This window comes from Dama dama, chromosome 33 (assembly GCF_033118175.1).
Source record: "Dama dama isolate Ldn47 chromosome 33, ASM3311817v1, whole genome shotgun sequence".
Classification (NCBI taxonomy): Eukaryota; Metazoa; Chordata; class Mammalia; order Artiodactyla; family Cervidae; genus Dama; species Dama dama.
Genome location: NC_083713.1, coordinates 73428736 through 73453997, shown reverse-complemented (window position 1 = coordinate 73453997; position 25262 = coordinate 73428736). Strand labels below are relative to the sequence as shown.

At 50.1% G+C, this 25262-nt stretch overlaps 2 protein-coding genes across 5 annotated transcripts in view; one reads left to right on the top strand and one right to left on the bottom strand.

Annotated features, from left to right (window-relative positions):
• CLASP1 (cytoplasmic linker associated protein 1) overlaps window positions 1-20994 on the top strand; it is a 261865-nt gene extending 240871 nt beyond the window's left edge. For all 4 annotated transcript variants that reach the window (XM_061135374.1, XM_061135373.1, XM_061135372.1 and 1 more), the window contains 3 exons: window positions 5840-6046; window positions 7279-7395; window positions 18031-20994. In XM_061135374.1, the coding sequence (XP_060991357.1) occupies window positions 5840-6046; window positions 7279-7395; window positions 18031-18117 (411 nt within the window). In that variant the 3' untranslated portion in view covers window positions 18118-20994. The remainder of the gene's footprint in view (window positions 1-5839; window positions 6047-7278; window positions 7396-18030) is intronic.
• A 3295-nt stretch (window positions 20995-24289) lies between these two features.
• On the bottom strand, window positions 24290-24795 carry LOC133051024 (large ribosomal subunit protein eL28-like; the record flags this gene model as incomplete). The annotated part of the gene is made up of 1 exon (XM_061135394.1): window positions 24290-24795. A coding segment is annotated over one exon (453 nt), but the record flags the coding sequence as incomplete, so codon positions are not given.
• Between the last annotated feature and the right edge of the window lie 467 nt (window positions 24796-25262).

Genomic DNA, 25262 nt, shown 5'->3' with positions numbered 1-25262 from the left:
CTTAGAACTTGTAATCCGTCTCTTAGGGCTGGTACCGAATCTGTCCATCAATGATTAAGAGAGGATTTAGATCTGATATGAGCATTGATACTATGAATGCGGTTCTGGGGTCAGTGGGAGCACGAATATAGAGATGGAAAGCCGAGTTTTCCATGCAGCATCCGGCCTCCAGCCGTGCTGTCTGCCTGATCCCCACTGTGTAGTGTGGCTGCCGAACACGCCGCAGAATCAGATACGGGACGTGAAGGCTCATGTCTTAACACTGTCAGACGCGGTACAAACTTTGCTTCCTAAGGCTGTCTTCAGACGTCTGTATCGTCTCAGAGGCAGACAGCTGGTGTACTAGTTGTTAATCACTTTATACACATTTAATGTAAGAATAGCTGTTGCCCCCCAGGCTCCGTGGCTTACATGTGGTAGCCAGAGTGTTGGGGTCCTCCGTCAGTGTTCTGTTTGAACTTTAGAGAAGCATCAACCGTATTTCTTTGAAGATATTCTATTGGGCCATAACATTGGCCAACACAGTATACTTTGACCGTTAGGCTTTGCTTTCACTGACCTCAGCCACGTAGTGAATATTCAATTACATTTGCCTGTTAAAAGAGAAAAATATCAGCTTCATTCTGTGTCACTCTGTGGGGTCACCAGACCTTGTTTGCCCCACAGAAGTCTTGGTGCTTAAGGCATCAGAATCCAGCCTCAGGTGGTTTGGCTTGTTTGGGGAAGTTTGATTCTTAAATAAATATAAAACAACCACTGTTATGTCTCCCTGGGGTTTTATTTTGAATTCATTTCTAGTTAATTTAATGTTTTAAGATTGCAGAGAATTAAAAAAGCTAAACCAGACTATATTTTTAAAATGGAACTTTTCAGGACCTCTTGGCAAATAGCATGGCCTGTGCAAAGCAGTGGTGTGTCAGAGAGAAAGCGCTTTAGTGATGAGCTGATATTCTGCTTCAAATCCCAGTCAAAATCATTCTAGCCAAGGCTTCACCAAATCTTTGGCTCTGGAATGGCCCTTAGAAGCTTCTTGGGGTAGCGGCCACGTGTCATCGGGTTCTGGCGAACAGTGCATTGTGTGAGTGTGGAGAGATTACTTCACCTCTCTGGACCTTGGTTTTCCTAATCTGTTAGCCCAGGGAGTGGGCCGCATGGTTATCTGTGTGTCATCTGGCCTCAAGATAATTGAGGCTTCTATTGAATAACAAGCCTAAACCTTCCTAGATTCCAAATCTCCAGTTTTCTTTGGGCCCAATCTTGGCATGTGGCCAGAAGCCCTATTTCCTTTGTAACTTTTAGCCTTGTAACAAAAAGACAAAACCAGAAACCTGTATAGTCGTTTAAAGGGTCAAAGTTGCTGCGCCAGTTTGACAGTCATAGCACAAACTCTGGTAAATGTTTTATGATTGGAGGCGCAGGGGAGGGGGGTTGGGGAGTGTTTTAGACTTCAGGGAACTTACGGTTTAGTTCAGGTTAGAGCAGAAGACTCCATGGGGGTCCAGAGGGACACGCTCTGGGAGTTTGGGGTGCACTGGGAGGGCGCTGACGACACGAGTCAGGCAGCGGGCCTAGTGCAGGCCGGGGGCCGGGGGGACGTGTCTGGGCCGGGTCTGCCGCACCATCATGGCCCCAGGCGTGGCCGCGACGTGCCAGGCACAGTGTTCAGCCCTGAGAGACGGCAGCCACTGCCCCACAGCTACTCGGGGCAAGGAGACACGGCCCCTCCTCTCTGGTGATCTACCTCCTAGGAGCCAGATGTGACACCTGCCCTTTACTTCCATAGCCTCAGAAAGGGCGTCTTACCGAGAGACAGAGCTTGTCTGGAGAAAGCAGTCAAGTGGTTTGGTGTAGGGCAAATGAAGGTTGAGGGATGGTGATGAAAGATCTGTTTAACATCAGAGCTTTGGGGTCTGGAGACTAGTCCTCATCCTGCGTTGACCAGTTGGTTAGCTGAGTAGCTGGGGATGGGTCTCAGCCTCCTGAGCGTCGGAAGTGCCGGCACTCGAGGTGAACTGGGGCTGCGGGACGCCTGCCCCTCGTAGGGCTGACGTTCATGTCAGGGGAGTGAGGAGGCTAACGCTGTTGAAAACTGCAGACACGGTCCTTTTAATCCTCTTCCACTGAAGTAGGTAGACCGGTTCTGAGTAGAATTGTGGTTGGGGTTTTCCTGTTTTATGTAAACCAGAAATCACTGCATTTCTTGAAATACATGTCAGAAGGCTATTGGAATTTGGGTGAATTAACTGTGGGCTGTGTGTATTGGGCTCCCATGTTGGTTGACTCGGTGTCCACAGTGGAGTGGCCATCACACTCCTGCACTTGAGGCCAGGAAATACCAGGAGTTGACGGGTTTTGGGAGATGCAGAGGAGCCTTCTGTGTGCTGCCCATCTTCCGCCTCCTTGACTCCTCTAGGGACCAGCCAGCCCAGCGCTCCTGGCATCCTCCAGGGCGGCAGACATGGCCACCTCCTGGGCGTCCAGCCCCTCTGACTCCACAGCGTTGTTCCCCGTTGGCTGTGATTCCACCCCTTGAGGTGGGACAGAGTGAGTCTCCGCCTCAGAGCCTTACCACGCTTGAGACGGTGCTGCGCGCAATCCGCCCCTGGAGGGGAGAGTGATGGCTGTGGGGTTAGAGGCTGTTTGGTGTAGACTCTGCCTTTTGAAATCGGGCACGTGCATTTTCAAGAGAAAGTACTGTCTAGGTAGGGTAGGGAGATAAGTGTCGCCATCCAAACTGATGTCGGCATACTAGATTCAGGCCCCCCCCCCCCCCTTCATTTTACTTACGAGGGAAGCAGGCGCAGACAGTACAAGAAGCATCCGTCAGGTTCACCTCATTGGCAACAGAGCTAGGTCCCCGAACTTGGGCCCTGAAGCTTTTTCCTTCCCGCCCTCCCTCTGGGGCCAGGCCTGACAGATGGGGACTTGCATGCTGGGTTCAGGTCCCTGGTGGTGACCATCTCACCAGAGAGACGGCCTCCCCACCGTGGTGGGCACACAGCCCCATCATCCTGCCTGTTTTGTGAGGTCTTCCCGGCTTTCCCCAGAAGGTGGTGCCAGCGTCTCCCTTAGCTTTTAAATGCCTGGGGCTGAACTAGGTGTACCTTGGAGAAGGAAATGGCAGTGCACTCCAGTATTCTTGCCTGGAGAAGCCCTGGCAGGCTCCTCTGTCCACGGGGGTCGCAAGAGTCGGATATGGCTTAGTGACCAAACTACTGCTACTAACTGGGTGTACCTGCTTGTCGTCATCTCTGAACACTTGCTTGCTTGTTCGTGGGAGTCAGCCAGCTACACTGCCGTGCCTGTGACAGGGCGCAGTCCGTCTTTGTGAACCTAAAGCATGCGCTTCAAATTGTGACAGTTCTGTGCTCTCAAAGAAACCTTATCTTTAAGCAAACATTCATCAATGTTCTGAGTAATGATCTCATTTTTCAAAAAGTTAGATAAGGAAATTGTGCTTCTCCGAGCTAGACACTGTTAATTCACTGACTTGGAAAAAGAAGAATTCCTGTGTTTCTACCAGACTGCAGAAAAATCAGCAGAATTGGAACCATTTTGGTCACTTGGGGTTGGTAATGACCCAGAAGTCGGCCTGACCCCGCTCTCTCTCATCGTCTTCACCGTCTCTGAGAACTCCTGTTTGCCCCTCTGGCCCCCGTGTCTACCAAAGAGCACTCTCCTCCTCCTCTCTGTCGCCTGTGTTTACTTTGCTCTCTGCTTGCTTACATTTATAATCTTTGCTTCTTATGTTACATAGAACACAGGGGTGAAACTTAAAGTTCACCCTGCGTCAGGCAGCCGGCCAGCAGCGGGAGCCTGGCATGCAGAGGGAAGTCAAGAGCGGCAATCCCCTGTGCCAAAAACAGCGTCTGCCTTGGGAAACTCGCTGCAGCCTCCGTGAAGGGGGGCCTCAGATGGACCTCCTTGAAGTGCAGCTTCTGGCATTTTCTCTTTAGGCATTTTCAGAAAACCTAGGTTTGATTAAATGCCTCCTGCAAGCAACTTCAAGAATTCCTGAGTTTTATCAGAGGAAGTTCTCCTTGGGCTCAGGTTTCAGCTCCACATACCCAAGCTGGTCTGTTCCCCAGCAGCTCCCTCCCAGCAGGAGGTCACGCCCGTGACCTGGATGAGAGTGAAGCCCGGAGAGGCTGGTGGGGAGGAGGAAACCCTCGCTAGAGAGCCTCGCCGGAAACCTGGCCATTTATCTCCCTGTCCGGTCGGTGCCCTTTGCATCCCTGAGGGGCGCTGGGAGGTTTCCGCTTTACTCCTGTCGAGACTCAAGTGCGGCCGCCAGGACTTCTTCCCAGTCCCTCCCCCGGTCCTGTGTCCTCCTGCCCACCCGGGTCTCTCCCCGTCTTGGTCGTCTCTTACGTTGCTCTACATCAGTGTTTTCCAGTTTGGGATACGATCAATGAAATCACCCAGTATTGTCTGACCCTTGCATTTTTTTCTCCCCCCATGTTTAGAAACTAAGACCTCAGATTTCACCAGTTAGTATTACTCAGTTTTCTGACCAGCGTCTTGTGACACCTATACACTGATTTCTTACAGTTGAAGGGCATTGGTGTCCCACCGCAGGGCCAAATTAGAGAAGGGATGGACCCCTCTTCCACCATCTGCCTAGCCGTGTGTCACAGGCCAAACACTTGGCTTTCCCACGTATGCCGTGAATGGACCAGAGTCCTCAGGACACACATGAGCTGAGGAAGAAGAAGAGCACTTCATCTAGTGATTTCTGCGTGATGGGGCCCTTCTAACGACACGCTATTGTTCTCCAAACAAACCGATCACTGGCGAAAACTAACCTGAACTCAAGTCTCTTTTCCAAAGGACAGATCTGTTGCCCTTTCATTGTGTCACCCAGAATGGACCTTCTGGGCCTTGTACAGTTGATTTCCCCAGAGCCCAACTTGGTCCTCTGGAGATGTCTTGACTTCCTCCTCCTTTTCTGGGCCAGCTCCTCCGTTGGAACATGTAAATGCAGAACAGCAAGGCACGCCCTGGAGCTGACTGCCAGTCATGAACATTTACACACACACACACACATGCATGCATGCTATGGGAAAATGAGTTGGACCAGCATTTATTGAGCTCTTCGTGCATAGTGGCACTGTTGGGTGTGGGGGACAGAAGGTGGCTGAGATGGGAACTGACCTCCAAGGAGCCCTTAGTCTCGTGGGGGAGACCGTGTCATCAAAGCATGTAAGTGCAGTGGTCACGGCGCACCGGGGGCTTCCTGGGGGTTCTGGTGAGGTGAGTGCATCCTGCTGGCCAAGTGACGAGCATAGGTGAGCAGCAGTGAGAAAAAGTGAAGGGAGCAGCCTGGGCACTAAAGTGGCTGGCAGGGCTCCGGCTTGCCCCACTTCCTCCATCTGCTCCTGGCCAACTGGAAGGTAGCATACCCCACCCTGGGGACCCCGCCTGCTTCTGTGGCCTCGCCTGCTGCCTCCTGAACCTTTGCATCCTTGTGTAGCCCCTCCGCGCGGACCACCCACCTTGCCCAGCACCAGCCTCTGAGGCCTGTGCTCAGCTCAGCCGCTGCCACCCAGGAATGTGTGAACACACGAATGCACACAGGTTGGGGAAGGACAGTAGGAACAAATTAACCATGGCTGTAAAGTTTCTAAGGATCTTATGAGCTGGAGCGCAGAATGTGACTCTTTCAGAGTGAGGCTACCTCTCTGCCCCTGCTCCTCCGGCTGACCCTGTTGGCGCCAAAGCGTAGCCGGGGTGGCGGTGGTGGTGGGGGGTTTCCAGCACTAAGCGCCGCGTGCCTGTCGCTTGGCCTTTGAAGTGTGTGTTGTGGTGTGGAGCCCACTCACCTGGGGGCATGTTTCAGGTGGTGAGGGCTGCCGAAGAGGCCGCATCCACGCTGGCCAGTTCCATCCACCCAGAGCAGTGCATCAAAGTGCTGTGCCCCATCGTCCAGACAGCCGACTACCCCATCAACCTGGCCGCCATCAAGATGCAGACCAAAGTCGTCGAGAGGATCGCCAAGGAGTCCTTGCTGCAGCTCCTCGCAGACATCATCCCAGGCCTGCTGCAGGTGAGCGCCTCGTGGCGGCCTGGCCGCTCAGCGCACGGGGTGGGCGTGGTCTCTCCTGGCCCACCCTCCCCGAACGCAGAGGAAGTTCTTCCAGGCAGCCCAGACCTGGGGCCCACAGAATGAACTTTCTGTTTACTGTGAACATGTTTTGATCTTTCTTTGTTGTTCATTCCTTACTGCATGGCTGATGGGCCCAGCCCTGGGCAGGGTGAGCTGTGGAACCCAACATCGAACAGTGGTCCTTGTCCTAATCTGGCCAAGAAATAGTAATTGAAACCCTTAGAAGCGTGAAGCATTGAGTTAAATAGACTGGAAGGCAAGGTGCCTTCTGCTGGGACCATGCTTCAAGGAGTTGACAGCCCTCTCTGGGGCTTGGTACTCCTGTACCAACAGCTGCAGGTCAGGGCCGCTGCTGTGTGCGGAGTTACTGGGGTGGATGTGGGTGGTTCTGAGATCCGGGTGGAGGCTGATCTCTAGGTTGAAGGGCTCAGAGAAGAGGTGGTTTAGACTTGGGCTCTAGAGAGGAATTTCAGTGGAGAAGGGTAGACAGACATTGGTTTACACTTAATAAGCGGTGCTGTTTGCTGAGCACGGGGCTCAGGGCTTGTAAACACACCCAGTCGAGGCCTGGAGCATCCCAGGCGGAGGGAAAGGCAGAGAGTCCGGAAGGTCCCAGAGGCTGCTTGAAGAGAAGCGGGCGGTCCCGTCTGGGTTTGGGGGGGGAGGAGCTAGGCTGTGGGCCAGCTGGAGAGGGTTGTGGAGGTCTGCCCCACTGCAGGACGATCCACGGACAGTGGGGAGTTTATCCACAGTGAGTGACATAGTTCTCATTTCTTTAAAGGGGTTTGCACATGTGAGGTTTGCTTTACCATGGTGAGAAGCAGCCACTTACTCTCCCCCTTAATTTCCTTTTCTCAGTCTCTTCTCTCACATGTCTTGGCTGGTGCTGCCCGGGTTTTTTGGCAGCTCACGATACAGCATCGTTCTCTGTGGAAGAGACCAGCTCACCTGCCTCCTCCCTGCCACCCCAAAATCAGCTCACTCTTGACACCATTGCATGTGGCCTCTCTGGGGCCAGAGCTCTCAGGGTTCATCGGCAGAGCCCGGGGCATCCAGACGGCTCCCAGCACGGCCGAGGTTGAGGTGTGCGAGCGTGGGAGCATTGGTGCGATGCCGTGCCGTCAGCCGGGCAGCGCTTTGATCGCGGTTCCTCTCTGTCCCTCTGGCTGCAGGGCTACGACAACACGGAAAGCAGCGTGCGCAAGGCCAGCGTGTTCTGCCTGGTGGCGATCTACTCTGTGATCGGGGAGGAGCTGAAACCTCACCTGGCGCAGCTCACGGGGAGCAAGGTATGGGTGCTGTTACGCGGCCGGGTCGTGCACCAGGCCTCCCAGTGTCCCGGGCCCGCCGCCCTGCTGGTCTGGGCTGCAGACAGACTTCCTCAGCGCGTGTGAGCTCGCTGGGCCTTACTCTCCAGGGGCGTGTCTCTGAAGACAAGGTGAACCACTGTGTAGTGACGTCACCAAGGTACGACGCAGTCTGCTGTCGCTCCTGTTTCTGACGTGATAGTTTTGAACTTCTAATTTATCCCCAAAAGGAAGATGGCTTTGTTTATAAGCCAGCTTGTTTTCTGTCTGAAACACTGAGGACATTTGCCTGCTGGCTTCACGCCTGTCTGGGGGGGCTTCGGGTCCCGTGGGTCGGTGTAACGATGGCTGCCTCTCACTGTGTGCCCAGCGCGTCCCGTGTAACGATGGCACCTCTGCAGGGTGAGGATGCTGATCCTGCCCACGACCCACTTGAGGGCCCATGGTGGTCATACTGCCTCTTGTTCCTTCTAGAATCGGGCAGAAAATGAGACAAAGGGACTATTGGCTCATGGAAGAGGAGAGTGACTAGAGTGCTTGCTGGTTTAAAAATAAACTCAAATCTGATGAACCCGCTGGGGAGAGAGGATAGCCACCCTGATCTCGGGCAGGAGGGGCCAGGAGCTGGGCCGTGGTGAGGCCCCTGCCCCAGGGACTGCCTGGGGAAAATGTGTCACTGAAGTTACGGAGGGCCCAGGCAGGGGTGTGAATACAAACGCACGGAGCTTGAAATTTCTGGCCTTCCTCCTTAGCAAAGAAGGAAGCAGCAGGTGAAGCCTCGTGGCTTTTCAAGCAGGCCTGTTCCTTTGGCACAGTTGGTGAGCGTCTCCACTCGCTGAGTCCGGGGCAGAGCTGGCTCTCCCGCCTTTGTCCCGAGCAGGGCTCGCACCCTCAGTGCTGCCGACACTTGGGGGCACTTTGTGGTGAGGGCACCATCCCTGAGGTCCCAGGAGCGCACCCCACCCTCAGCTGATGTCCCCATACCTGGTCAGGTGTCCCTTTGGGACAGAGTCAGCCTTGGTAGAGAGCCACTGGTCCAGAAGAAGATGCATCAGCAACTGGGCTGGAAGGTCTGAGCAGAGCAGGTGTGGTGGGCGCTGCTTCCCCGGGATCCGTTTCCCGTGCTCTCCCTCCCATCGCTGCTCCTGCAGAGGTGCGTGCCCGGCCCTCCCTGACCACGGCCTGCGGGGCGATGAGCCGAGAGTGCCCAGCAGTGTACGGGCCAGGCGCACCTGCCTCTGCTGCTGCTGCTCTCAGGGACCCACGGCTGCTCCGTAGCAGTCCTGCTCAGAGCCAGCGTTCCCACCTCCCCACTGAGGACATCAGTCACCCTGGAGTGCTGAGGTAGGCTGGCCTGACACCTGTCCGCAGCACAGCGCGTCCGGTCTTGACGGTTTTTATATGCGACAGCTCCGATGTGTTAACGTGAACTTTGTAAGACTCCAGTGCACTCCCCTAAAACAAACAAACACCCCCCTCCCACCCACGCCTCCAGCACGGGCAGCTGACAGCATGTGGTGCTAAGTCAGAAAGAGAATCAAGCCGCGGCTTCCTGCTTCTGTCCCCGGGCCTGGCAGAACCCCCTTCTGCTACTTACATGAGGTTGATAAGTGACATCGGGCTCCGTGGAGGAAGGCCGGATGCAGGGTTGGAGTGGGGGGCCTTGTGAGGTGCACCCTGAAAAGTGGCCCATTGCCGTGGCAGCAATACCAGCTTTAGGATCAGAAAACCTGCTTTCTAGTCTCCGTCTCCCACTCACTAGCATGTGACTGTGAGCAGCCTTTCCTTTCCACTTCTCGCTCTTGGTAAAATACATGTGACGTGAAACTTACTGTCTTAACCACGCGTTAGTGTGCGGTTCACAGACACCAAGTGTTCATATGATTCATGTTCATCCCCACCACCCATCTCCAGAGCACTTTTCATCTTGGAAAACTGAAACCCATTAAATAATGTTCCCCAGTTCCCCAGTCCCTGTCAGCCACCATTCTGCTTTCTTTGGTGTGAATACTGGTGAGTGGAATCCTACAGTGTTTGTCTGTTTGTGACTGGTTTATCTCATTTTGGTTCACCCACGCTGTAGCAGGTATCAGAATTTCCTCTCATTTTAAGGCTGAATAATAGCCCAGTGAATGTACATAATAGCATGTTGCTTGCCCGTTTCTTGGTGACGGCCTCGTAGATTGCGTCCATGCTTTGGCTTTTGTGAACATGGGGGCACAGATGTCCTTTGGGACCCCACTTTTAATTCTTTTGGGTTTTTGAGGAGAACTGCAGGATCGTACGGTAACTGCCAGCTGCACCGTCCCAGACCCCACCAGCCATGCCCGGGGCTTCAGTGTCTCCGCATTCACTTGTCCTCTTCTCTTTTCTTTGGCAGCAGCCCTCCTCATGGCTGCTCTGAGGCAGTGTTTCACTGTAGTCTTGCTTTGCATTTCCCTGATGATCCGTGATGTTGAGCATCTTTTCATATGCTTGTTGGCCAGTTGCATATCTTCTTCAGAGAAATGTCTATTCTAGTCCTTTGTCATTTTTAAATTATGTTGCTTGGTTTTGTTGTTGTCAATGTTATTGTTGAATTAACAGAAGTTCTACCCATATTCTGGATATTAACCCCTTGACCTTTGATGCACAACTTTTTTTAATTTTTGTGAAATCCAATTTGTCTGTTGTTTTTTTGCCTCTGCTTTTGCTGTCGTATCAATAATCATTGCCAAATCCATAGTGAAGCTTTTGCCCTTTGTTTTCTTCCAATAGTTTTATAGTTTTAGCTTTTAATGGAGGTCTCTGATCCATTTTGAGTAAATTTTTGTGTATGGTATTAGGTAAGGGTCCAACTTCATTCTTTTGTGTGTGGATATTCAGCTTTCCCAGTTCCGTTTGTTGAAAAGACTTTCTGTTTCTCCAGAGAACCGCATTGGGATTTTGATAAGGATTCCATTGAATGTATAGGTAGCTTTGGGTAGTATTGACCTCATAATATTGTCTTCCAACCCATGAGCATGGGATGTCTTTTTTTTTTTTAACCTCTATACATGAGTTTTTAATTTTTAATTGAGATAAAAATGAACATATGAAATTGTATTCATTTTGGATGTACAGCATAATTATTTGATATTTATTTATACTGCAGTATGATCACCCAGTAAGTGTAGGTAACATCTGTCACACACATAGCTACGTGATTTTTTTTTTCTTGTGATGACAGATTTTAAGATCTACTGTTAGTGACTTCTATATATACAGTACAGCATTCTTACTATACCCACTGTACTGTGTAGTACATGGAGTGTCTCTTTGTGTTTTTACTTTCAATAAAATGTGGTAGTTTTTATTGTACAGTACTTTTCACTTCCTTGTGTTAATTCCTAAGTGTTTTATTCTTTTTGATACTATTGTGAACGGAATTGTTTTTCTTCGCTTCCTTTTTAAAGTTTTCATTTTTAGTGTACAGAAGTGCAGTTGATTTTTGCTCGTTGATTTTGTGGTCTGCTAGTTTGCTGAATTTCTTTATTAGTCTTAACACTTCTTTGTGGAATCTCTGAGATTTTATACATGTGAGATCCCAGTCATCTCTTGGTATTGCACAGGGATGAGTCTCAGGACCTGCCACAGATAGCAGACTCTGCACGTGCTTGAGCCCTTTCCCTGTAGTTCTGCATCTGGGATTTTCAGCTGAGCACGGATTGTGTGTGCTGGGTGTGTTGAAAAACATCCATGTATGAGTGCATCTTCACAGTTCAAACCCGTGTTGCTCAAGGGTCAACTGTATGTCATCCTTGAACAAAGATAATTTTGCTTCTTCCTTTCCAATGTGAATGCCTTTCTTTTCGTTTCCTGCCTAATTGTTCTGGCTGGAACTTACTATGTTAGTAGAAATGGTGAAAGCAAGCATCCTCTGCCTTGTTCCTCATCCTAAAAGCAGAGCTGTCAGTCTTCTACCACCGAGCATAATATTCACTGTGTGAGTCTCTCGTATGTAGCTTTTGATACATTGAGGTACAGACATAGAGATGGTATGGATTTGGTTTCAGCCAGCTGAAATAAAGCAGGTATTGCAATAAAGTAGATTGCACAAATTTTTTGGTTTCCCAGGGTGTATAAAAGTTATGTGTGTACTATACTGCAGTCTGTTAAGAGTTCAGTAGCATTATGTCTAAAATATCAATATCTTAACAGAAATGCTGGCCATCGTCTGAGCTTTCAGTGAGTCACAATCGTTTTGCTTGTGGAGGATCTGGCCTCTGTGTTGATGGCTGCCAACTAATCAGGGTGGTGGTTGCTGAAGGTTGTAGTGACTGTGTCTTATTTTAAGACAACAATGACGTTTGCCTAATTGATTGACTCTTCTTTCACAAACAGTTTCTCTGTAGCAGCAATACTGTTTTATAGTATTTTATACACAGTAGAAAAATTGAACTCAGTCTTCGCAAACCTGCCTCTGTTTAATCAACTAAGTTTATGTAATATTCTAAATCCTTTGTTGTCATTTCAACAGTCTTCACCAGGAGTAGATTGCATTGCAAGAAACCACTTTGTTTGTCTATCCATAGCAGCAGCTCCTTATCCAGTGAAGCTTTTCCATGAGGTTTCAGTGATTCAGTCCTATCTTTAGGCTCCAGCTCTAATTCTAGTTCTCTTGCAGTTTCCACCACAGCTGCAGTTCCTTCCTGCACTGAAGTCTTAAACCTCTCAAAGTCATCCAGGAGGGATGGAATCAACTTCTTCCAAACACCTGTTAATGTTGGTATTTTGACTTCTTTGTTCTTCATGGCATCTAGTATGTTGAATCCTTTCTAGAAGGTTTACAGGTGACTTTGCCCAGATCCATCAGAGAAGTCACTACGGCAGCGATTACCTTACAAAATGTTTTTCTTAGATAGTAAGACTTGAAAGTCAAAATTAGTCCTTGATCCTTGGGCTGCAAAAGTGGTGTTGTGTTATTAGCAGGCATGAAAGCAACCTTAATTTTATACATCTTCATCAGAGCTTTTGGGTGACCAGGTACACTGTCAGTGAGCAGTAATATTTTGAAAAAATCTTATTTTCTGAGCTGTAGGTCTCAACAGTGGGCTTAGGATATTCAGTCGGTCCTGTTGTAAACAGATGCACTGTCATCCAGACTTTGTTGTTCCATTTATAGAGCGCAGGCAGAGTAGATGGAGCATAATTCTTAAGAGCCCTGGGATTTGCAGAATGGTAAGTGAGCACTGGCTTTATTTTAAAGTCACCAGCTGCATTAGCTCCTAATAAGAGTCAGCCTCTGAAGTTTTGAAGCCAGGCATTAACTTGTCCTCTCTGGCTGTCGAGGTACTACATGGCATCTTCTTCCAATATAAGACTGTTTGCCTGTGTTGAAAATCTGTTGTTTCGTTGTAGCCACCTTCATGAATTGTCTTAGCTAAATCCTCTGGATAACTTGCTGCAGCTTCTGCATCAGCAGTTGCTGCTTCACCTCACACTTTAATGCTAGGGAAACAGCATATTTCTTTAGACCTCATGAACCAACTTCTGGCAAGTTCAGACTTTTTTCCAGCAACTCGTTCATCTCTCTTAGCCTTCCTAGAATGGAAGAGAGTTAGGGTCTCGATCTGTATTAGGTTTTGGCTTTTAAGGGCATGTTGTGACTGTTTGATGTTCTATCCAGACCCCTTTCTCCATATCAGCAGTAAGGCTATTTTGCTTTGCTTTTGCTTTCTTATCATTCGTGTGTTCACTGGGTAGCACTTTCAGTTTCTTTTGAGAACTTTTCCTTTATATTCACAACTTGGCTAACTGTTTGACGCAAGAGGCCTAGCTTTTGGCCTGTCTAAACTTTCAATATGCATTTCTTACTAAGCTTAATCATTTCTAGCGAGAGAAATGCAACTCTTTCACTTAAACACTTGAGGCCATTGTAGGGTTTCTACTTGGCCTGATTTCAATAGTATTGTGTCTCGGGGAGATAGGAAGGCTCGTGCACCGGGAGAGAGACGGGGAGATGGTGCAACAGTCAGAACATACACATCTGTGGATGAAGTGTGCTGTCTTCATATGGACATGGTTCATGACACCCCAAACAACTGCAGTTGTAATATCTAAGAACACTGATTACAGACCACCATAAGGAGTGTAATAATGATGAAAAAGTCTGAAATAATTGTAAGAATTACCAAAATGGGACAGTGACTTGTAGGCAGCAGGTGCTGTTGCAAAGTGGCACTGATGGACTTGCTTGCCACAGAGTGTTCACAGACCTTCAATTTGGGGAAAAAAGGACTGTCTTCAAAGTACAATAAAGTGAAAACAGCAAAACGAAATACGCCTGTACACCTTCTATGCCGAGTTTGTCTGCTATTTTTATTTTGAAAAGGTATTGAATTTTGCTAAATACTTTTTCTGTGTCAGTTGAAATGATCCTTTGATTTTTTTTCCCCCTTCATTCTGTTAATGTGGTATATTATATTTATTAATTTTTGTATGCTGGATCAGTGTTTGTAAGGAACATTGGTCTGTAGTTTTCATATCTTTATCTGACTTTGCTATCAGGACGATGCTGACTTCATAGCGTGAATTCAGAAGTGTTTCTTCCTCTAAGTTTTCTAGAAAAAATTGAGGATTGTGTTAGTTCTCTGAATGCTGGTAGATTTCACCAGTGAAGCCATCTGGTCTGGGGCTTTTCTTTCTCAGATTTTCGACTACTGCTTCAGTCTCTTTACTAGTTACAGGTCTGTTCATACTTTCTCTTTCTGCATGACTCAGTCTTGGTAGGTTTTGTGTTTCCAGGGATTTGTTCGTTTCATCTTGGTTACCTGCTTCGCTCTTGTACAGTTCCTCACAGTATTTTTATCATATCTTTGATTTACGTAGACTCAGTCATAGCGTCCCCACATCTGTTTCTGACCAATAGTTTGAGTCTTTTCTCTTTTTTCATTAGTTAAAGGTTTGTCAGTTTTGTTGATTTTTTTTTTTTTTTTTTTTTTAAAGAACCAGTTTTTGGCTTTGTTGTCTCTAGTTTTTGTTTCAATTATCTAATCTTTATTACTGTTCTCCCTTCTGAAAGCTTGAAGTTCAGTTTATTCTTTTTCTAGTCCCTTAAGATGTGTAAAGTTAGGCTGTTGACACCCGTCTCCCTCCCTTTTTTAAATGGAAGCCGTGTCGCCCGTATCGCCGTGGGTCTCCCTCGCTGCACTGCTCTCGCTGCATCCCTTCTGCTTGTGTTTCCATTGTCACCTGTCTCAAGATACTTTCTAATTTCCTTTGTGATTTATCCTTCAGCCCATTGGTTGTTGGAATGTGTGGTTCAGTTTCCACAAACTTGGGGATTTTTCAGTTTTCTTTCTGTTACTAATCTAACTTCATCTATTATGGTCGGAAAAGGTACTTTGTGACACCTCTTTTTTAATTTATTGAGATTCAATTTGTGGCCTAACATATAGTCTATCTTGGGAAGGTCTCATCTTAGGCAGAGGTTTTGCATATTTCTTTTATATTTAGTTGATTTACTGTGTTGTTCAAACCCTCCACAGTGGAATAGTGACGTCTCCCAACTATCATCGTGAAACTGTTGCTCCCTTCTGTGCTGTCAGTTTTTGCTTAAATGCTTTGATGGTATATTCCTAGAGGTATAATTATTTATTGTCATTTCCTGCTTTGTGGATCTTTTATTAATCTTTCTGTTTCTTATAACCTTTTTAGATTTAAGCTGTATTTTGCCTAATATTAGTATAGCTACCTTGTACTCTTGGTTACTCTTTGCATGTAATATCCTTTTCCATTCTTTCACTTTGAACTATTTGTGTCTTTGGATCTAAAGTGAGTCTCTAGTAGACAAAATATAGTTGAATCATGCTTTTTTTAAAAATCCATTTTGCTGATCTCTGTCTTTTGATGGGAAAGTTTGACTCATTCACATTTAAAGTACTTACTGATAAGGAAGAGATTTCTGTCATTTTTGTATTTGCTTTCTGTATGTATAATAGCTTTTTGCCCCTCATTTTCTGTATTATTGGTTTTTTTGTGTATTTTCTTTTTATACTGAAACGTTTTAATTCTTTTCTCATTTCCTTTTGTGTATATTCTATACCTGTTTTCTTTGTGGATTACAGTTGACATCTAAAGTTATAATCCTGTAATTTGAATATATACCAACTCATTGAGCAAGCTCTCTGAATCCCAGCCATTTCATTTGTAAAATAGGAGAACCTGTTCTGCCTACCTCAGCTTGGTTTGAGGTTCAAATATGATTAAAGCTTGTAAACTCAGGGCTCACAAGGGGTTCTGAGTTGCAAATAACTATTAACAATGTTTAGAAGTTCATTTTAACCTGTCTTTCATAGAAATATAACTATCCTGTTTTCTAGGTCACTTTTTTCTTCTTTAAAAAATATTCGATTCAGTAAGTGCGTATTAGGAACCTGCTGCCCTCAGCATGTGGGAGACAAACCCTTGTTCCCCCTGAAGTAGCATCAGATAGAGCTGAGGATCAGGACTGGCACATGCGGGGGACTTGTACAGAGGTCCGGGAGCGGCCGGTGGGCCCCGTGAGACAGGTTCTGGTGCTGGGCCAGGGGCCTGCTGCAGCAGGAGGAAAGGGTGAGCTCCTGGAGGAAGCGGGACTGGCCTCGGCCTGGCTCGGGAGGAGGGGAAGGGTGAGCTCCAGGCAGGAGCAGCTCCTTGGGTAGAAGAAAGAGCAGGGACTCAGGAGACATGTTTTCTAAACAGGGAGCTACCTGGGAGGGGTATCACTTATTTTGCAGGTGGTTGAGTCAAGGCGCAGGAAATGTTTACCTGAGGTCACAGAACTAGTGCTGGAGTTGGTTCTAGAACTCTGCTGGATCTGTGGAGCCTCAGGCCAGTACTTCGTTGAATGTACCAGGGTTTCTCTGGAAGCTGGTTGGCCCTGGTCACATCCTCCTGAGGCTCGGAGCATTAAGATACCTTGTGTAAAGTGAAAGCACCTTGGCCAGCGTGCTGAATGTTACGTTAAAAGGTCTAAGATTTTGAAAGGTGTGGAATGAAAGACAAGCTGGGATATGTAGTGTGAAGTCATGGCACGCTCCCCTGCAGTTGAAAAGAGCTAAGTCCTGACGTGGTGAGACCCCAGATGGGCTGTTGCATGAAGCCAGCCAACTCCAGGACACGCAGGGCAGAGCTCTCAGACCAGCCTTACCTTCCGGGCTCCGTGTCTGTTTGACCGCGCGCCTTGCTGGGGCTCAGGGAGACGGCACCTCGTGAGGAGCGTTGCGGGGTGCTGGCCTGCTCCCACTGGTTTCTGGGGGCCCGCCTTCTCCTGCAGCACGTGCTCTACTCTGAGCATCTCTTCACGGCTCCCCAAGACCCGCCGCTGCTCCACGGGTTGGCTTATACATGTCCCAGCCTCACAGCCTGTTTAGAGACAGCAAATAAAGAGCTGTGGTCAGTAAATATTTACTAATTCCCTTAATCTTACCAGTTGTGTGTTATGTAGACCTTCATGGGCATTCTACTTCTACAAATACCTGGGTTTTTTTATTCTTAATATGGTCAGGCGCACTATTGACATGAGGTTATTGGTATTCAACAAATATTCTAAGAACTTTCCCTCATAGCTCAGTTGGTAAAGAATCTACCTACAATGCAGGATATCCTGGTTTGATTCCTGGGTCGGGAAGATCAGCTGGAGAAGAGATAGGCTACCCACTCCAGTATTCTTGGGCTTCCCTTGTGGCTCAGCTGCTAAAGAATCCGCCTGCAATGCAGGAGATCTGGGTTCAGTCCCTGGGTTGGGAAGATCCCCTGGAGAAGAGAAAGGCTTTCCACTCCAGTGCTCTGGCCTGAAGAATTCCATGGACTGTATAACAGTCCATGGGGTCGCAGAGAGTCAGACACGACTGAGTGACTTTCACTTCACTAGCATGTATGTTACATGCTGCTTTAGGTGTTTTGAGGGTCCAGGGGGCTCAAGTTAGAACCACGTGAGATGTGAGACGTCGAAGGCCTGTTGTGGGGAAGCACTGTGCCCAACGAGGGCATATTGTATAGTGAAGCAGCATCTGACCTCTGGGAGACTGAGTCTTGTTGGAAGGATCCAGCCCACTGCCGCCCCCAGCATAAGGCAGCATATGCTGAGCCACAGTGGGCAGAGCGGGGTCCAGGGGCAGGAGGACCAAGGGTGCAGATGGGGGCAGCCTGAAGGTGGGCCTCGGATGCTGTGTACCTCAGCAGGTGTCGTGTCCGTGGACAGAAGCAGGTACAGACGAGTGTGTGATGGGGAAGGAGCAACTTCTACAGAGGTGTGAGGATAGAAAACCTGACCTCTGACCTTGGCTTCGTTTCTTTACCCCAGGGGAGTAGGCATTGCAGCCTCTCCCCCTGCTCGCTTGGGTGGAGCCGCACCGGCTGCCTCTGGAGAGCCTTTCTGCAGGCAGCCCTGAGGCCCGCCTCGTGGTAGCACGTGTCCCTCTCCCTGATAACCTCTCACGCCCCCTCCTCTAATCTGACCCCCCGACCGCCCGCTGGCCCCGGCAGGCACTTAGGGAGTGTCTGTGCAGTGACTTTCTGCAGTGAGGGACGTGCTGTTTCCTTGCGGTCACCTGGGCTCTGTTGCTGACTTTGTGGTCCCCTGCCTTCTCACCCATTTGCGTTTTCCCTTTGCAGATGAAGCTGCTCAACTTATACATAAAGAGGGCGCAGGCCACCAACAGCAACAGCAGCAGCTCCTCCGACGCCTCGGCCCACAGCTGATGCAACGCCAGAGTCCCTGCAGCCCTGGGGGCGGTCGGCGGCGCCTCGGGGGCCTCCCCGCCATCCCCCACCCCCCGTCGGCGGCCCAGTCGGGACCAGGAGGCCCGCAAATATTTATTACAGTCAGTATTTTGGTCCCTTCCAGCTTTTGCGTAGAGTCATACTGGTACTGAATGTAAGGGAAGCAAGGCCTGTGTTCCATCTCCCTACAGAGCAAAACAAAAGGGGTGAGAGAAGAGCCGTCCTCAGGCCGCCTGTCCAGCCGCTGAGGTGGTGAACCCGCGCGTGGGGCGCAGTTCTTAAAAGTCAGAGCTCGCTAGCCCATACATGGTAGAAAGTAGCGTTTTCTCTTCAGTTAATAACAGGTTTGAGGAGGTTGTATTGAGTTGTGTTTCTCTTTCATCCTGGCTCCCTTCCCTCTGGATCTGGCCTGTGTGGGGCAGAGCCCACGCCCTTCACAACTGATACCACGAAAGGGTTTTATATGTTTTAGGTTGCATTTTGAGACTACTAAGAATATGAATCAAGTCTTGGCAAGAAATGGGAAAGAAGCCTGAAGATGGCCTTGTAAAGAACATGTGATATTTTGCTTACACTCTGCAGCCTGGGGGCTGGCACCCTTTACTGCCTCCTTCCAGGATGGGCTCCCGGCTCCTCCAAACAGCCCCGCTGACGCCACCCCTGCCCCAGAGCTGCTGGGGCAGAGATCTGTGATGACAGTTGAGATCCAGGCACAGAAATCAAGGTAAATCGATAGCCTCAGTTAGCGTGTGCTTGAAGTGGGCCTTCACGCAGCATTGAAAACACAAGAGGAGCTGCTGGTTTCGCTGCTGAGATCTGGGAAATGCTGTGGAACACACCGCCCCTGGAGGCTCAAGTCTAGTCTGGCCTCCTTTCCGCAAGCTGCGCCCAGGCTGCTTGATTCCAGTGTTCTGTCCTTCTGACAGTTGGCAACTCTGCCATCTCCGTTTTTACTTCTTTGTTTAATTTGGGATTGAGATCAAAGAAAAACCTAGAGAGACCAGGTTATCAGGATCATTTTTTAAAATTTTGTGAAGTACTTCCTCGATCATCTGTTGAAATAATCATGGTTTAAGGAAAAAGTAATTATGATGTGCAGCAAATTGCAGAAAAACAGGATTTGAACCAGTTTAGAGTCTATTTTTCCTTCAGTGAGAAACTTACCCCTTAAAATGTTTTCTTGAGAGTTTCATTGCTTCAGTAAAAGTAACTACAGATCTCAAGTCTGTGTAACTAAGTTTTGAGTAAAATTCTTCAAACCAAGTGGAAATTCTTTTTGCAATCATGGAAACATTTTAGACTCTCTAAACTGAACTGGTTTTTCCATATTTCCTTATGGAAATTTGTTCTGTTCTTTTCCCCATGCCTGTTCTGATGTTAATTTTTAATGAGGTGTTTGCTGGTCAGGTGCAGAATCTCGGCAACTGCCAGGTTGTATGGGTCCCACCTCTGAGCTCCGCAGACCCTCTAGCCTTGACGTTGGAAGTCCTGAAAGACACTGTAGCAGAACGCAACTTGTTTTCATTCAGAATTTATTTTAGATACTTTATTTGGAAATAGGCACTGAAAATGGAGGTCCAGGAGCAGTGAGGCTGGGGTGCCTTCGCTGCGTGTGTGTGTGGGTGTGTGTGTGTGGGTGTGTGTAGGGGGTATCCTGCACGTGTAGGAGGTGCCCTGCTGCTGCTGTTGAGAGAACTTCAGGGGTGTGTTTTAAGTGATCAAACATAGTTGACTCTTTTGGCTCAAAACATAGCAGGACCAGGCCTTACTTTCATTGATAAATACCGTTTGTTCATATGTCGCTTTCGGGGTCTCTTTCTTACCCCCTACAAACAAGTCCAAGTGTCTGATGACTCTTCTGGGGCAGAAACTGTCTTTTTTTCCTGCCTAGTGTGTGTAGAAAGGCCTTTCTCCCTCAGCTCGTGGACACCCAGGTTGCTGTGGCCCCCTGCCCGGAGTCGGGAAGGACCTTGAGCATGGCCGCGTGTCCTCCTGGCGCTCACAAAGGGCTCGCCTTGAATGTCACTTGCCCAACCTCGGTCTCCCAGCCCAGAGGGAGCCGCCGTGCCCAGGTCTCTGGGCCTCCTGGGAGGAGGCTCGCATGCAGCCACACAGCCTCAGGGGGCCACCCCCTCAACCGACAGCTGCAACTGCCCTGCCTGGCCGCCGCCTCCCTGCAGGCCTCCTGTCTGGATGAAACAGCAGAACGCAAGCGAGCAAAGCGCCCAAAACTCCGTCTGCCTCCCCCGTTCGCCCGACTGTCCGGGGCCTCGAGAAGCCCGCCGATGCCACCACTGGGCCGGGGCGCCGGGCTCCTGCTTCCCCCCGCGCTGTGGCCGGGGGAGGCTCACGCCTTCCTGGGGCGCCGTAGCCACAGGCGCCTGCCGTAGCCCCACTAGCTTCTCAGCCATGCAGGCGACGCAGCTGCACCTGATTTGTCTCCTCAACCTTTTTCTTTCCCCGCCGCCCTTTATTTATCAAGCATAATATTACACAGTAAAGAAGAGCAAATAAGAACTTTGTAGAACCTCACCAAGACTTTGCTAACGATGATATTTGAAAATGAGAACAACGCTCTGAAAAACATCCACCACCAAAATAGTTTTGTTGGCACTGTTCACACGCATGGTCCCCCACATCCCCAGGTTGGGTTTTTGTTTGTTGGTTTTGGTTTTTTTGGGGGCTTTTTCATGTTACATCCATATCTGTATTTATATCTTATTTGTTTCACTTTCAAGTGTATCATGGCAAATGTACAGATTTTCTTTTTTTGTTAATAATGTGCTAGGATTTGCTAAAAAAGGAAACACAAAAACCCTTTTGAGTTTGCCCTAGAATAAATGAGACTTAATTCAATTTCTGACATCCAAGCGGTCTTTCTTGCTGCCGTGCCCTGTAGGTAGCATATCGCGTCTCTGGGACGTCAGAACAAGGCCACATTTCTGAAGGACTGAGGGGCTATGTTGGGGATCTCATTAGGTCGGTAGATGGGACTGCAGGGGGACGCCCGTGTCCTAGGGACCAGGGACCAGGCCGGAGGCAGGATAGAACTCTGGGGGAAGGGTTTGGGGGCGCCCTGTCAGCTGCAGGCCTGAGGAGGAGCAGGTGCACAACCAAAGGGCGCTGGCCCCGTCTCTGGCGCCTCACTTGGGTGTAGGAACGATTTTGAGTCTTCAGTTCTGTGACGCATCTCAGTTTCCCCGCCTGGTGACTGTGAGCCCTTTCTGCCCTGCAGCCCACCTCCTCCTGCCCACTGGGCGTGAGCTCACGATTGGTATAAAAATCAAGAGCTGGCTTCAAATTTCTGCTCCCTCCCTCGCCCCCTTGGGCCACTGTTCTCGTGGATAAACCTGACTGAGTCAGGCCTCGCGGAGGTGCTGGGAGGGCCTGTGAGTGTCGGAAGTGAAGCTGCAGCCTGGCACTTTGCTGTGGGCAAAGGGACACAAAGACAGCTGAGCGCCCCGATACCCCCTCCCCACCCCCGGGCCTGGTGCCCAGCTCCCACTACCCGGAGCAGATGTGCCGTCTCTGCATTTGGGTTTCTGGCCCCTGCTGCCATTGCCCCCCATAGCCCAAGGCTGCCAGGAAGCCCCTGCGCCGGCTTTGGGTGCTCAGCAGCCGTGGCTGAGGGGGTGGGCACAGATGCCCACCGTAATCAGCGGGGCTTGGCTTGGGATCTGAATGACCTTTTCTCCAGAGGAATGCCCCCCTTACACTCTCACAGTTCTGCTCAAGTGTAGGTTTCAGGACCCCCTGAGGCTGTCCAGAGGTTCCACGGGGAAAACGTGTGACTTAGAGACCGCGGCTCTGGCCCTTCCCAGGTCATGAGTGGAGGGTGGGGAAGTGGAGCGGCGGCTGACAGGCAGCGTTAATCAACGTCACGGACCAGGCACTTAGACTTCTGAAGTGTTCTCATCTGTGGCATCTTACTGGTTCTTAGACCAGTCATGAGATGCAGGTGAGGGACTTGCTGTCATGTCCCCGCTCCAGGTGGGCAAGCTGACACCGGGCACAGTGCCAGCCGGATGGGCATGAGGGGAGTGGGGGCCTGACCCCAGGCTCCTGCCTCATCCTGCCGCCCCACCCTTCACGCATCTTCCCTGACCTCCCTGGGGGCACCTCAGGGTCCCCTGGGGAGCTGCTGGAGCAGAAAGCAGAGTTCCGCCTGGGTGTTGATTCTGTAGGCCCAGGGTGGGGCCTGGGCATTTGTCACTAGTTCCTGGTGGTGCTGTTGCTGACACAGTTGGAGAACCAGCATGGAACATTTTTCTGAAAACAAGACAGGTGGTTTGTTCCCCAGATTTGGGACCCTCTCTGAGACAGGCTGTTGCAGGAAACAGCGCTGGACTTCGGGAACATCAGCCAGACCATCTCTGGTGCATCCAGCTGAGCATCTAGACCAGGACCTCTGTCTGCTGTGAGCAGAGGGAAGCCAGAAGTGTTTCAGGCAGAGGGGACGTATAACCCCCTCTGGGGCATAAAGCTTCCCTCCCACCCGGCCCAAGCCTGGACCCTGCCAGCCTTCCCATTTCCTCCAGTATTTATTAACTCCTACTGCAGTGGCTCCAGGCAAGAGCGGACAAAGGTCATGTGAATCGGCATCTAATCCCAGATTATGTATTTAAAAAACATTAAAATGCTTCCACACCAGTGCCCTCCGCGGACACCGGGCCTGCTGCCAGTGCCGAGGCCCTGGAGGTGGATTCCATGGGGCGCTGGGCCCCTCTACAGGGGCTGAGCTCCTGAGCAGACTCCCAGCTGCGCCGGGATCCCCCTGCCCCCCGGAGTGTCCCACGAGGGGTGAGGGGTGGGGCGGGAAGGGCTGTAGACCTGGGCCCTGACAGCGTCACCTCCCCCAGCATCCAGCATCGTCCAGGCCCCAGTGGCTGCTCTGCCTGGAAAACTCGGAAGCCTTTGCTGACTTACTTGCTTGAAGCCTCATGACAACCTTGAGAGGTCAGTCTCATGAGTATTCCCATTTTGCAGATGGGAAGTAGAGGCACAGAGAGGTTGAGTAACTTACCTGAGGTCACAGAGCTAACGAGAAGCAAAGTAAAGTGAAAGTGTTAGCTGCTCCGTTGTGTCTGACTCCTTGTGACCCCATGGCCTGTAACCCGCCAGGCTCTTCTGTCTGTGAGATTATCCAGGCAAGAGTACTGGAGTGGCTTGCCATTTTCTTCTCCAGGAGATCCTCCTGACCCAGGGATCGAACCCGAGTCTCCCACTTTGCAGGCAGATTCTTCGCCTTCTGAGCCATCAGGGAAGCCCGCAAGGGGCAAATCTGAGATTCAAGCCCAGGACGTGCCCTTTGGCCTGAACTAGAGTCTCGTGTTGCGTCTCTGGCCCTTCTTGGAGCTTCTGTCTCCGTACACCTCTCGTGTGAGTGGGCTCCCCTGGAGGCTCAGATGGTAAAGCGTCTGCCTGCAGTGCTGGAGACCCAGGTTCGATCCCTGGGTCGGGAAGATCCCCTGGAGAAGGAAATGGCAACCCACGCCAGTATTCTTGCCTGGAAAATCCCATGGATGGAGGAGCCTGGTGGACTACAGTCCGTGGGGTCTCAAAGAGTTGGACACGACTGAGCGACTTCACTTCACTTTACTTACTCGTGTTAGTAAGGAATGGTCCCTGGTCAGAGGGCTGCTGAGCTCTTTGATATTACACTCATGGTAAACATTTCTGGAACCCCCCGCCCCGAGGGTCCTACTCCTCAGGCCTCACAAGGAGGGGAGGGCTCACCTGGATGCAGGATGATGTCTGGGTTGTGAATCCAACTGTTTCAGGGCCTATGACTTTAGCTGAATGACTCCAGATTAGGATGACCTCAGCTGCTTCCTCAAGAATCCTAGTGTCAGGGAATTGAGAGGGGTATGGTGGGGTGGGGGGGATGGGCACATGAAGATTAGCGTAAAGTTCTTGGACCCTCAACTCTTAGTTCCCGCCTTCCTCTTTCACCCCGTTCTGGGTCACTGCACCCCAGAAACTTTCCTGCCTCAGGGTCTTTGCATTTCTCCTCCCTTTGACCCCTCCCCTCACCGCCTTCATGTGCCCACATATGCACATATAAACACCCCTATACGTGCACTTCCCTCGGCTAACTTTATGGACATTTTAGATCTTGGCTTAAACGCCAGGTCATTACTTTTTTTTTTTTTTTTTCTGAGGCTGCTGACAGCTTTATTGCTCTGGGGAGGGGAGGCCAGAAGCTCAGAAGCTCTTGGTGGGACGGCTCGGCTTCCTCCTCACCATCACAGGCTTCTGGCTGCGCAGGATGGCTCTGGCTCTGCGGATGGCGGCCATGCGCAAATCTGGGCGGTACTTGTTCTTCCGGATCCTGTGTTGGATGCTGCTGAGGGTGGCCCGGGCGTTCTTGTTGATGGTGGTCCGCACGTAGGAAGCGGCCGGCTTGCGCTGGCCGGATCTCCGCTTCATCAGCACCACGACCCCTTTGCCGTCCACCGCCGGCTCCACGCCCACGGTCTTGCGGTGAATGAGCCCATTGTAGCGAAAGGAGTTGCGCGCCTGCAGGTTATTCGGCTCGGTGCTGTACGTCTGCTTGTTCCTCTTAATCAAGAAGCTGGAGCAGTTCCGCACGACCATCCACTGCAGATGCGCGGACGTGGCGGAGACTCCTCTCAGTGCGGCGGCCGGAGACGCAAAGAGCCATTACTTCTTTAGAGAAGTATCTAAATCAGTCCTTTTATTTTTTCTTCCTAACACTCATCACACACTTTGTGTGTGCATTAGTTGTCTGATTTTCCTAGATCAGACAAGATCTAGGAAAGATCTTGTGGGCAAGAACCAGGCCTCATTTCCCTCTGTAGTCCTAACACATGGCTCATGTACCCAGCTCACAGTGGGTGCTGAATGAATGGCTGGTTTAACTGTATCCTTGGTACCGAAGGATGCAGTCACCACTGCTATAACACCTGGGCTCAAACCCTGGTGCTGACTTGACCTCAGGCGTGTTTTCTAATCTCTTCCTGCCTTGACTTCTTCCTCTGAATGGGCAGGTTGCTAATGGGGCAGTACCTTTCTCACAGAATGTTAGTAAATCACTCAGAAAGGTGCCCTGGACACTGCCTGGACTGCAAAGTCATTATTGTTTAATTGAAGTACAGTTGATG